At 40.2% G+C, this 14,665-nt stretch overlaps 1 protein-coding gene across 1 annotated transcript in view; it reads left to right on the plus strand.

Annotated features, from left to right (window-relative positions):
- Positions 1-13,584, plus strand: part of LOC107043466 (eukaryotic translation initiation factor 3 subunit H) — a 48,117-nt gene extending 34,533 nt beyond the window's left edge. The window contains exon 2 of the mRNA XM_015264996.1: positions 12,714-13,584. Coding sequence (XP_015120482.1) covers positions 12,714-13,461 — 748 coding nt within the window. The 3' untranslated portion in view covers positions 13,462-13,584. The remainder of the gene's footprint in view (positions 1-12,713) is intronic.
- Positions 13,585-14,665: the final 1,081 nt, after the last annotated feature.

Raw genomic sequence — 14,665 nt, forward strand, 5'->3', positions numbered from 1 at the left:
TGGGGGATGCAGGAGCATCCCCCTACGCTCGCTACCATCAGTTATGCACCTGGCTGCGCTGAGCTATTCGCCCACCATTCCCGTGGCCATCTTTCAAGCCAACACCACAGTATATCCCGGAGAAATCCTTTCGACTTCCCCGCTCGAGCGTCCGCATTCGACCAACTCAGAATCTTACTAGGGCTTTCTCCCCCTAGTCTGGATATCTCAGCGACGATAGGTCATTCCGTTACCCTATTCCCACCAATCAACCCGACGGGATCCCGGGGGCACCAGTCCTCTCACTTGGCCGTTGGTCCCTAGTCTACTCTGACATAGCCTATGGAATCGCCCAGTTGGACAGCCTGTACGTCGGCCCCTTTTCCCCTAGCACATGCTGGGTGTTGTATAGAGTCGTATTAGTAATATAATTTTCCCAACTATTCCCTAGTGGAGCTCGTGCTCCGCGGGAATTATTCGAACTCAACGTCAAAATGTCGCGTATTTGATTGATCAAAAAATATGTAAATAATAGAAAATGAATTTAATTAATTTAACAAATACCCATGGGAATAAATTGAATTTAGAAAAGGATAGGAACTTGAAGACATAAATGGAATATTCCCAGATGTCTAGACACTGTGACAGCCCGAACGAAAAGGTGACAAATGGTTATTGTTTAATGATGCCCTTCGCGAAACTAAAATTTCCTCTTCGAAATTATTTTCTCTCGAATTTCTTAATCCCATCGTAAAAGTCTTTTCTAAATGGTCTGTATGACCTTCCAATTTCCATTAAATTTCTCTCTGGTTCCCTGTTTATTGTCAACCTCGTTGTAAAGTTTTTCATTGCTCTTCGTACGCCCCAGTCGTCACAAAGAGACCTTTCCGAGTAGAACCCTATCATAAAACCATTGACAACTTTCCTTAATGAGTCTAGAGACTCCCTCAAATCCTAAGCCGGGAGAAAACGTCCTCCCCTTCTTTTCACCTCCAAAACTTCTCCTCTTCTCGATGCCAGATGTTTTCCTTCCCCCCCTTTTTGCCACGTTGGGCCCCACGTCATAAGCGACGCCACGAGAGAGTAGGTGGGCCCTAGAGGTCAAGCGTTGTGGGGGTGAAGAGGCCAGCGCTTCGGAATAAATAGCGCTGTGATTGGCTCCCTACCACGTCTTAGGGGTTGCAACTTAGACTTAAGAAATTTCTGTAAAGCAGCGTAAGAACCAGAAGCTAGAAGTAAGAACACTCCTGTCTCAACGTTCGAAGAGGAAACACTTCCTCTAATTGTAATTGAATTTTTGAAGTCTCCGAATAATTTTGATTAAAAGTACAAAGTTTTAAAAGTGAAATAAACCGAGTGTCGACAACGTTATTTTGAACCTTCCCGCTTTCAGCGAGCAGAGTGCTTTAGCGCTCTACGGGCAACTTACCCGCCACCTTTCTAAAAAATACCTAAACCCGAAATCCTCATACAACATGGGCGAATTCCAAAATCGCGATAGTCTAGTAACGTCCTCCAGACCTTCAGGGGTCGCGGTTTCACCCATAACCGCTATGCCTTAGGTCTTTCATCGGTTTGTCGCTCAGTTCATCTAGTCGCGGCTTTCTTCAGCCGCCTCTAAATGTCACTAACTGTTTCTCTTCATTAAGTTAAGAGTTCACATATCTTTTTAAGGGGATTTCAACCCGTAACGAGAAAATCTCGTTACACACTATAAAAAACTACTGACGAACGGCATTGATCTTTTCAATAAGTAACTAAAATTTTTTTCGTTCTACGATGACATGAGCGTTTTCCAATTTCCTTCACTCATAAATTTAATATTCAGCCTCGTTTTCTTTTTTTTTTTTCCTATTTTCTTCGTCATTTCAAACTACAAACGAATTCTTGTAAATATCTGCTCTTTTAGGTCCTCGATGCAAAGTGATTGCTCGATGCCATTCCATAAAATCAACTCCGTACTTGTTTTTAATTGAAATGGAAATATTGAATTAGTACAATCAACTACAAACGATCACAAATAAGAATCTAATGTCCTTGGAGATGTAACTCAAAAATAGTTCCTGTCTTTCAAAAATGGATTGGACGCTTATTTTTCAACTACAAACGAAAAAAATTAAACTACAATCACGTGTAGCTCAAAATAAATCAGATACTAAATTTTTGTTACGATTCGTCAAAGTCGGGTACCAACTTCACACAGCTAAATGCCTTTGCTGTTGCTTAACTATTGAGTTAACATTGATACTTACGATGTTGAAGTTTTCCAGATCGCAAGTCAAACTATTGTTATTTGTTGCCATCATTGATTGTATTATTATTTTGGCCTAAACGGGCCATGATAGTAGCAATCTTTTCTGAGTTATTGTTTACTACTGAAGTTAAATCATTTACTCTCGTCGACAATGGGGTAATCGAGAAACGCGGTAGCGTATCGGTAATATTATTATTCAAGGATTGGATATTATTTGGCGTCTTCATAGCCCATGGCGGGGGGGTTATCGTTTTGGCTCGATATTTGATTATTTTGCATATTGTTACTATTATTATTGTTAATATTTTTTTAGTGCTTTAATATTTTGGTTGTTAACCTTAGTAGTAGTTTTCACTTGAGTTTCATTTGCAATTTTAACTTGATCAGCGAATGAAATATGGGGGCTTACTAATTGAGCAATACGTTTTATTTTGTTTGCTTTGTTATTTTCAATTATTTTTTTATTGTTCTTATGTAGCATGATTGCTGTCTTGTAATGAGTGCAGTCTTTGTAGTTAACTGGGTGGCCGTTTTGGCTACAGTAGCCCAGTTAAGGAATTCCTTATCGCAATCGTTAGGTAATTTGTACTTGCCGTAATCATTGAACAGAGAGCATGTCGTGGAGGACATGTTGAAAATATTGGAAGATACGTAAGACCGGTTGTGGAAGGAAGCCGAGGAGCGGAGACGATTGGAGAACGAGTTGCAGAAGGCTTGGAGGAAAATATATCACAATCGGGATGTACCTAATCCATCCAATGATGATTTCAATCCTGGTAGTGGTCTGGGCCGGAGGGGGCTCATTGACCTGAAGGGCGTTCTGCTATTAGTTTATTTATATAATGGTGAGAGCGCTGATGAATTAACACCTTTTTTCGGGTCCTGTGAAGACGCGAAAAATTTATTACAACCTGAGCTGCATTCAACACTACTCAAAACAATTCTGAAAAATAAATTAACTGGCAAAGCATTTGTACAGTTGAAGCCGTAGAGAATTTTGACGAACTGAAGGTGGAATTAGAAGCCTTATTCGGCAAAACGAAATCACTCGTTGGATTGCATGGAGACTTCAATAATTTGCAGCAACGAAATGATGAGGTCGTCAGCAAATAAGCAGCCAAAGCTGAATGAGTAACTCTTGACTTAATTGAGGCTATACAAAGCTTGCTAGCCGATGATCTGGACGAGAAAGAGAAAATTGGAGCTAGAAAAGCCTTGTTAACCTTGGCGATGGCTAACTTTGAGCAGGGTTTGCGCGGGCAGATTCAAATTTTGATCAGAGCAAACAACTACAAAATATTGCATGAAGCCTGTCTTGGAGCCGTCCGACTAGAGAAAACTATGCCAGGTTTTCATGGGTTCTCAAAGAGCTTTGTGAGTTCTGGAGGAAGCTCCGGTGGTTCCAGGCGTTCTCAGGGGGGAAATGGTCAATCAAGGGGGCGACAATCCCTGGGGACATGATTGCTTGCGGTCAAGCAGGGCATCAGGCGAAGGAATGCAAAATGCAGCGAAAATCGAGTCTACCTGTTCCAGATCGACGCAGTATCAACGCATATGGGGTGTAGTGTGCAAATTTTGCCACAATCCAGGGCATGAGATTACCTCATGTTCTAAATTGAAGAAACAATGTGGATTCCTGACAATGTAGAACTGCAGGTAAAGGAGAAAAATGACGCTACAAAACAGGTCAACAAGAATGCTGACGGTAGCGCGAACAAGAATCATAACAAAAACAAGAGGTCATCGAACCGGGACGCATTGCCGATGGGGGCAATCCAAATTGCGATGATGCAAATTTCTGAAGTTGAAGGTCACAAGAATCAGCAGGAGACTACCGTTGTGGGTGATTCCACTCTTAGAACAGCTAAAATCATATCTGCTTAGCCATCGAAGACTACGAATTATTTTATTTTGTCGGCGGATGAGCCCAAGCAGCCCACGATGTTCCTAGCAGACTGGAGCGGTCATATCCGTGATAAAAACTGGAGAATTGAAACAGGTTGTGAAGGTCCAGCCCGGAGCGGGATATTGCGAGGAATTTCGTACCAAGATGTCGGGATACTTGGGAAAGTGGAAATTTATTTGAGGAACGGCAAGGAGGAATTGGGATACGTGTTTCACGTTGTGTCTGATGAATTTCCATGTTTCGGAGGAATTCTTTTTCTTTCGGAGGATTTCTGTCAATCTAGGGATTTATTTACGTAGGTACAACTTGGGAGAAGTGTCATCGTAAATGGCACACGTTTACAACTTTTCTGACCTAAAAAACCTCATGGTGAAGGTTAGAATGGAGATTTTAGCCTGGGCTACAACTTCAAGCACGAAGAATGGGATCATGCGTAAAAGACAATTGCAACCTGGCCTTTTCCTGGGTGAATGCCTCACGAAACCACGTGACGGTCGACCAGTCATGTGCGTCATGAATACTACTGAGGATGACATATTTTTCAACCTGCCGGTTGTGAAACTTGAGGAGTTGTCCATAGCCAAGGAAATAATGCTGATGCATATGAAAGGCAGAAATAAATCGAAACAAAATCGAATAAACCTACTTCACGAAAATCTGAGGATTTCTCACCTCAATCAAGTAGAGCGAGAGTCTTTTGGAAATACCGGAGGAGTACAACAACATTGTACAACTTCCAGGGGATCCTCCAGGAGTCACTAACCATTTGGAAAACACCATTCCTATTCCGGGGGCACAACCTGTGAATGTCCGACCACATCCATTGCCACAGTCTTAGAGGTAGGAGGTAGATCGTCAAGTGAAGGAGATGCTGAACAACGGAGTGGTACGTCCAACTACCAGTCAGTTGAACGCACCGCTGCTCGTAGTTCCAAAGAAACCTGATGCGTCACTACTTCCCGTCAAGACTTTCCTTGGGAGCAACTTCCTACCCTAGGGCGGAAAGTAGGCACTTTCCTCCCGCTCATCAAAGAGCAAAATACGAACTTTCCTTTGCAGGTGTGTTAAAAAATAGCATGTGCACCTCGGGCGGGAAAACATGACTTTCCGCCCTTGGTGCACTATTTCAATAGAGATCTTTTCAGAAGAAAATTGAGACTGAAATCTGCAGGATGGATTTTTTTTCTGCTTTGGATAACCTTTAATAACTTTTGAGAGTAGGAATAGATAAATTCCTCACCTCGTGAGAAAAAAGAACTCCAATGAGATGGAAATTTCGAATATGATTTTTTGAAAGAAAAACTTTAGAAGGCAATACATTTTATTTTAAAAAAAGCCCTTCTGATTGCTGAAAGCATGATGCTAAAAATAATTTCACCAAAACTTCTCAAACTCACCTTCAATTTTTCCTCGGAAAAAGGCTGAGAATGAGTCTTCTGGAAAGTCTTCAATCGGCGAAATATATTCCTTCATTCCTTCATATTGCGATTTCAATAGAAATTCAATTAAACTTTTTTGAGAAAATGCGAAATGTTTTCATTAAATATTTTTGTATAATGTAGGTATGGAAAGACATTTCGTAGCCAAATAATTGCATAAAAAAAGCAAAATAATTATTATACAGTTTTTGGCAGATTCTCATTTTGTACATTCCATGAAGAGCGTCCCAAGCGGAACGCTCCCCACTACACTGCCACTGCGGCCTCCACTGCTACCCCAACTATGATCGTACTAGCACCCCTATAATTGCAAGGCCAATAAAGTTTATGGGCTTCTTAAGACAAGTTTATGTGGTTACTCTGAGCTACCTGGACTTTATCCATCCCTGATCTACACTATTCGTCCTGGCAAGGACGAAGCTGGGAAGCATGATCCCACTCACGAGGGGGGAGAGACACACTGTTGATAAATTCGTCCATAATCCAGGCCTACATCTTGAATCGATTGGTAGATTATTCTTCAGCAACCACGTCTGGCCCGTAGCAGCGACAACAGATGTGACTCCCTGGCTACAAAGAGCAGACCAACTAGCGAACCACTAAATTCAGACACAGCTTTTGTTCTCTAAAACTGGGAAATCTGAAGAGAATTTCCGAATGATTCTGCAAGAACGAATCAGTGAACATGCAGAGGTTAGGAAAACAATTCATGGAATTCTTGAAATTGGACAACCCGAAAGAGATCGTCGAGGCTTAATTGATGGATTAGCCTCCGTGGCCAAGTCGCTATTTGGCACAATAGATGTCTCAGATGCAAAAGAAATTCAGGAACGCATTATCTGTTTCGAAGGACAACAAGAAAGTACCTGTAACATTAAAAAAAAATCAAATCGAAGTGATCAATTCGATACTCTTACAACTGCAGCATGCAGAAGACATTGTACAACGGAATGAAGCAATTCTTCTGAACGCAACAAAACAGTTGTCGGGACGCATGGAATATAGATTCAATACAACTCTTGTTCGTGACGACATGGATGCACATTTTATGGTGATTTCGGCGATTCTCGACGGTGTCATAACGGATGTTAAGAGAATATTGCGCCTTCTAACAGATGAAACAGGAAGAATCTTGGGGACAAGAGTCCTCTCGGAGGAACATCTAGTGAGATCCTAAAGAAAGCTAAGTTGCCAATGGGATTCAGCTTTCCCACTAAAATACGGATTGGCAGCATGCATTAACTGGACAAAATTTCTAACCTCAGCATACACACGTTTGAAACAAAAATTGTGACGTTTGTGGAGATACCGCTGGTGAACTCCAAGATTTACAGCGTTTACAAGTCGCATGGTTTGCCGGTGCAAACAGTACAAGGTTGTTATACTCGTATATTGAACCTGAGAATGGATTGTTGGTCATCCACGGGCCGACAGCAGTTCATTTTAATGACGTCAGAGCAATTGCAAAATTGTAAGAGGCTCAACGGACAGTATGTGTGAACAGAAATACTGCCGATGCAAGCTATACGGCCGCACAGTCCGTACGAGGTACATATGTACATTGAGCCCGCAAAAATTCTCGATTCATGTGTTACGAAACACATGACATTGAAACGTCTGTTACTCATTCACCTGAGTTTGGACAGTGCATGACTTTATGCATCACCGCGACCTGAGGAGATCACCGTCAAATGTGATCAGAAGGAGAGTAGAATTACCCTGGAGAAAACTGGGCTTTTACGAATCGACAATCACTGCGAAGTAATGGCCGCAGATTTCACCATCAGAGGGCGCAAATCATCAGGAGTACGTCTCGACTTGCATGTTTATCCAGAGATGAATCTAACTTTGAGCGAGAGCACGACTACCTGAAGAAGGGACAACTGAACTTCGAAGATGTACATGTCCGTACTATAGTACGGAACGTCAAGGAGCTACAGGGATTACAAGCAGAGCTAGGACGAGAAGAAAAACGTCTGGATAAGAAAATGATGTTTTATGGCTTCCCTGAATTCTTCCGACATCTAGCATCAAGATTATCTAGTGCAACAACAGTAATTCTCATCATGGCAGTTCTGCTACTTTATTGTTGGTGTCGACGAACGCGCTCAACGCTCAGAGAATGGACAGAGGGGGTCAAAGCAACGCTCCGCCTGCAGAGAAGAAAAACGAAATTAATAGGTGAAGGCTTGGTCTAGGAGTTTTCAGATTTCAAGGCAACAGATTCCGGAAGGTTATCTGGACCTGATAGAGGTGGTTTTGACTACCTCGATACCAATGTTGGCTCAGGGTTTGCAGGAGAAAAATTACGCGCTTTAGATTTAGGATTTTCTCTACCAATATGTATGTATGTAAATTATGGTGTAACCAGTGATGAGAAATTTACAAAAATATGAATTTGCTTCTCGCGCCGGGAGGGATGTCGCGTCCCAGATTATTGTATTAATATTATGGAATAATGCAATTATGACAAAATTAGAAGTCAGCATCGTAGTACAACACAAGACCGTTTTGTAATACGAATACAAAGATGAATTGATGCAAGTATGCCACGGTTTTTGAATAAAAACTGAGACCACACTGGACTCGGGAGCTCATTACCAATGTATCGAAGTAAACCGTTGTTCTTTAGTGTGAAACTAATAAACTAAAGTATCTTAAATTGCTGAGATTGAGTCCATATTACTCGACCATTCTACTGTACATTACATCTTTTTTTGACGTGGATACGTCTATGGTTTTGTTTTGGAGGGTCATTCGGTAAAAAAAATCCTTGTGGCCGCGCCATCTATCGGCGATACCGACTGTCGCTACATTACCAGCCGTCGATCGATTGGTAAGATACCAACAGGTTATTCATAGAAATTTCCAGTGCAGAAATGTCTAGATTCAAAACCCCCTATAAAAGACGGATCGGCACGCTCCGCCGCCAGTCGTAAATTGGCAATCAAAGAGCCAATTTCAAATCGTATAAAGTAAAGAGTGTAAATGTCTAGTGTAGTGGTAAGGTTTGTCTAAATATTGACGTGGATACGTCTTGTAACGGAATTTTCCATTTGGAACTGGAAAACTACGTTAATTTGCCCATTTCCCCTAGACTGAGAAAACGAAAAAAAAAACATCGATGAGCGCCAGCCGTCCTTTGACCTCGGAGACGACAAACCGAATAAATGAACCTCAAGCGAAAAACAATGAAGGAACCAGAAAATAACCATTAATCTAACACAAACTTAAAACTAAGGAGTCCAGGGGAAGGTGATAGGTGGTCCGCGCTGCTCAGAGGGTTGGTTGTGGAGAGAGGGGTAGATTCGGATGGAAAATCGGCCAATAGGTATTGTTACTGAAAAAAAAACAAATAATGTAACTCGAAACACCGGAGTTAATGTTGTGTAATATACCGAGGTTATATTCGTGAAAAATAATTGGAAAACGATACACAACTGTCTCAAAAAAATATATCCAAATAATTTAGCAAAAGAAAAAGAAACACTAAATTAACTCAAAACAACTAATCTAAAAAAAAAAACTGAGAGTAAGAGCACAATAAAAAGAGATTGAAAAAAAAACAGAATAATCACACAAAAAAACATTCTTCAATACTCAATAATTATTGTGCAGACAAAGAGCCAGAGGACAAATGTCTAAAGCGAACTTCAATCCTACGACTCGAATTCTCGTCAATGCCACGAAATAGAATTATATGTGAAACAAATCCCATGAAATCTAACACACGTTCACGTCCAACGCAAAGAGAAAATCACGACTCTGATCAACTCGCGTTAACCAACAACATTCTCACCGTTCAGCGCAAAACCCGTAAAAAAAATGGAGCGGACCCGAGATCGTACGGAATCGAACAGCCGAATACACCACCCGTATCCCCACGTAATCCGAATGCGAAATTCTCATAATTATGCACAAAAAAAGGAACAATCAAACTCAACAATAATCCTCAAAAGAGTTCTACGGCACAACTCCGGATAGTTACGAAAACCATGCGGCAACGCGAGTCGAAACCCAAAATCTCATCTAAACGTCTGCTTAGATGCAAAAATTCTCCCCAGAGGGGCATCGCCCAAAGACACTCTGCCCGAAGGCCATGGACTCGATGAGGGCTAGTCACTGATTCCTCGAATACTCGACTACTCTTCTCAACTACTCTTCCCAACTAAGTCTCGAATGCGCAAAAGTCACTCAATTTATACCCCAAAAGTGTGAAAAGAGAGCGAGTATCTAACGCCAAAAGATAGAACGAGAGCGTTATATCCACGTAGTGGGGTCAGCCGCTGTGACGTAGGCGAATGTCCAGCGCTAGGTACGAAGACGCTGCTAAAGGGTCACGTCAACCTAATGGCCATAAACGCGTAATTCGATTCAACCTAAACCGACAATAGACCAAAACAATAAAAGAAAATGAAACGGAGTAAAAGGGCGGTAATTAGCCCAGATAAGGTCCACTAACAATCATTACCTCTTCGGGGTTGCATTCTCAAGGATTATCGGGGCAGAAACGCATGATACACCAAAAACTATAATTCAACAGAACACATAATGCACCCTAATACAAAACTTGACCCTCTAAAACTTATAGCGACCTTGGCAATTCACACGGTTGCAACGGTCGCGATTGGCCGTGTGACCTTCCACCGAAACCCAAAACCGAAATTGTCTCATTCCGATTAATCCATATACTGAGCGCCAGCATTTCATCTGGACCTCCACACGTCCCCGAAGATTAAACCGTAAGGGAGAAATCCTGTCAATAATCGCGTAGCTCGATAATATTTTGGCCCAAACAACGAAAATCTCTAGGTCCCCGATAGCTAACTTATTCAAACTCCTAACACATATCACAGAAATATTACCCGAAAAAAATCATACCTACCCCTCAATATATTCGAAACGTGAAACGATCACCGGAAGATAGCTAATACGAAATTCTGCTTGTCAAAAATTATATACAATAAACGCTGTGGGTCTTTGTCTGACTCACGCTTAATCCGACGTTCTCGATGGTCTCTGGATCGCCTAAGGAATGCCCAGAATTCCTTACAGTCTATGGTTTCAACATGGAGGGTCACTTTGGGAAACGATCCTTATATGCAGCGCCATCTATCGGAATTTCAGAAAATTCTAGACATTTCGAGGTAATTCGAGAAGTTTCTTGAAATTTCGGAAAAATTCAAGGAGTTTCCAGAAATTTCGAGGAAATTCAGGGAGGTTCTAGAAAGTTCGAGAGAATTCAAGGAGTTTCTAGAAAATTCCAGAGGATTCAAGGAGTTTCCAGAAAATTCGAGGGAATGCAATGAGTTTCTAGGAAATTCGAGAAAGAAGGAAAGACCATCCCCGTACAATTACAGCTGCATCGAAGATATAACCGCCTGCAATTTTTTTAGTAATTCCATTTTTGTGCGACTCGTTAAAATTTTGTACTTTCTACAAATTTTCGTGCAAGAAATTCAAAAAATTATGGGTCCCGTTTTGTAACATTTTCAAAATTTTGATTGGTGAGTTTTCTTACAGTTTCAGCAGTATTTAATCAACCTTATTTTTTTCAATCTCTTGTAATTTTAACATAACAACAATTTTAATATAACAAAACAATTCTCTAGATTTTTAGGTTTTGGACTCAATGTTACGCTTCACAATAAGTGGAAAATTGTCCATTTTTCCATTTTGCAGATTGATTTAGAACGAAATTTTTTCTTTCTTATTCATCGAACGTTGTTTTAATGGACTCACACCACCGAAAATGTTCAACAAATTACAAAAAAACAAATTTGTGTTTTACTCCGTATCCCACACCCTTGATTTTTCTCTTATTGTTAATGTCACTCTTTTTCTACTTCGCCACGAAAGTAGAAAAAAAAACAATTATTAACACTGTTCGATTGTACTATAATTTTTTTTCTAACTTTCCCTCATTTTCCCCTTTCTTAATTTTTTTCCCCAATTTTTTCTTTTTAAAAGTGTTGAGAAATCATATTATACATTTTTCAATAAATCCTTAAATAAAAGCTATTGCAAGAACAAAAATTCTAGAAAAGAATGACAAAAAATACAAACTCCGCCTTATGCCGGTCCGTAAAACATTCGTTCTCATCTCGCCGCATCGCCGTTGAAAGCGAGAACGCTCAAGACAAAAAAGCTCTTTTTTTTGTCAGTGCGAGGACATAACAGCTGACAGTCAACTCAAATTCTACAGGTTTTTTTTTCCAATTCTCAATACTCAGGAGCGAGAGTGAGATTTAAAAAGAGAATAATAATGTAGAATAGGCGCTCAACCATTTTTTTCGCTATTTATTAATGATTTCGAGTGTAATAATTTATATACCATGTGCATGTATCCATCACCCAATATTCGCCATATCTAGATGGGTTTCCGGTGGAGCCGGCGGGGTGGGGGTGTTGGTAACTCCATCGCGTCCTTAAATTTGTAATAGGAGTTGGTGCAATCAAGCCTGAATAATGCAATTGACGATTCACAATTATTACATAATAATCGCATGAAATTTTAGTCTCCAATTCTCAATTCTTATAATTTATTTTATTTATTCTATCGAAAGACAAGGACAGAAATCGAATTTATGGGTACGCTTTCATTATTCGAAAAGATGTATCGATTTTAAAACTTTCCGGAGACATTGAAAAATTAATTTCTTCATTTCTTCCCCTCTACATTATTTTGCATTTTTTCCATTTCTTCTCGTTAAAATGAGATCAGAAATCTTGAAAACATTATTACTATATATTGCGTTGTTAAAAGTAAGAACAAGGGAAAAACTAAAAATATGTATAACTGAAGGAGGTATAATAAAAAATGAAGATGACAATAGTTATTTAAAGAACATAAAAATTCTAAAATAATGATGGACTGGCATTGAAATATATATATATATATATAATAAGAATGGATAAAGTTAAATTAATCTAGCGACAGGCGCGAAGCGCCCCTTCGTTAGTGATTTGAGATTCTAAACAGGGGCCACGAACTATTAACAACATTTCAAACACATAAAGTTTAAAGGAAGTTGTCAAGAAATTCTCGGCCCTGTTTTTGGTAGTTTGTAGAGAACTCATCGCTTGTTCTCTAGTACTTCATCTGCAATTCAATAATATTTCAAATTAATTTCAGAGTCAACGTTGATCATTTTCATGTTGGTTGGTACCAGAGTGCAGATGTGGGTAATTTCTTGAGTGTCAGCCTCCTAGAGTCCCAATACCATTATCAGACATCGATTGAAGAGTCTGTGGTTGTGATTTACGATACAGCCAAGTCCGGTAGAGGTTTTCTGACAATCAAGGCCTACCGTCTGACACCCCAGGCTATTCAGATGTATCGAGAAGGTGAATTTACTCCCGAGGCCCTGCGTACTCTTAAAATTGGCTACGAGAATCTCTTTATTGAGATTCCCATTGTCGTCAGGAACAGCAATTTGACAAATATAATGATTTCGGAATTGGAGGAGATGATCCCAGAAGAACAGGGGACTAAGTATCTGGATCTGGGGACTGCATCCGTTCTTGAAGGACAATTGAGATGCATGATGGATCGTGTTGATGAACTCAATCAAGAAGCCATTAAATTTAATAGGTATCAACATCTTGTTATTCGTCAACAACAGGACAAGAATCGTCTTCTTCAAAAGAGAGCCCAAGAAAATGCGGCCAGAGCTGCTAAGGACGAACCTCCACTGCCTGATGATGACATCAACAAGCTCCTGCGACCACTTCCCGTCCCACCCAGGCTCAATCCCATGATCGTCGCAGGACAGATTAGCACTTACAGTCAGCATATTTCACAGTTCTGCGCTCAGAGTCTCGCGAAATTGTATATTACGCAGAGCTTACAGATTGCCAAGGAAGCTAAATCCACTAATTGATGGAAACGCTATGATCGAAAATCATTCACAAACTCTGAAGTGAGTTCAAGCATGAGTTAAACAATTTAAATTTGTATTTCGAGATAATATTGAATAAAACAGTGAAAGAAATTGAAACAATTACTTAATGGTAGATCTGACTTCCTTGATTGATATTAGTAAATATATTTCAATACGATTGTGAAAAACTGTTTTTTGACGTTTAGGCTTTACGGCGTTTAATAGCCTTTAATAGCGTTAAACGTTTAATAGCGTGCTTTGTGAGCACTACGTTTGTAGTGCTCACAAAGTGATACCACTGAAATTTATATACTGGAAAGGGCACTGGAATGCCAGACTCGTAAACGGAAAATGAGCCAGAGAGGATTCGATTTTGGGGGCCACCTCTCTTACTCTCTCGACGGTGCGCATGCGCGTAACCTGCTAAACGACACGGTACAAGCGAGTTGAGAAGCTTAGGTTGAGTAGCGCAGTGAATTGATGTGTTAAAGATTGTTTTGATGCTAGAAGGATAAATAAATATTGGGACGTTCTACTTTTTCATCACAGTATTGGAAAGATCCAATACAGATCCGAAACTCGAGGCATGTTCTTGAAATTGAGGAATTAATTCCTCTTGAAATAAAAGTTAATATCATTGAAATATCAACTTTCTCTTTCAGGAATTATATTGGACAAACCGAAATTTGAAATTCCGATCACTGAGGACGGTACTGACTCAGAGGATTTCGATTTCCCATCAGATTAAATGAATATAGAATCGACTGAATTGTATATTCTTATATATTTTTTCCACGGCAATTTACTTGTAATAGAATTGTAAATACCCTATGTGTCAATATACATTGGGAAAGAATAAAATTTTCAACTGTCACATGTTCCCTGGCGATTTAGGGGCCACGGTACAACCACGGAGAAGCGTGGCTCTTAGTGTGGCTGTTCATTTTCGGGTAAAAAAGGCGAAAATGATTGAAATCCGATTTTAAAATTGAGTAAATATTTGTGACGTTATGAGTTTTACCCGGAGGTAAAACTCGGTGAATGTTTGTCCTTTTTCCTTCGGCTATCACCGTCAGTGCGTGGAATCTCCTTTAACACTACACCTTTTTCACATATTCCTGCACTGTAATCCTTTGGTGTCGTCACTTAATCCTCAGCTAACTTCTGCGGTAATTCCATGGGGGGTTCGCTCATTCGTGGGGAT

This window comes from Diachasma alloeum, unplaced genomic scaffold, assembly GCF_001412515.2.
Source record: "Diachasma alloeum isolate Michigan unplaced genomic scaffold, Dall2.0 Dall_scaffold_00582, whole genome shotgun sequence".
Taxonomy (NCBI): domain Eukaryota; kingdom Metazoa; phylum Arthropoda; class Insecta; order Hymenoptera; family Braconidae; genus Diachasma; species Diachasma alloeum.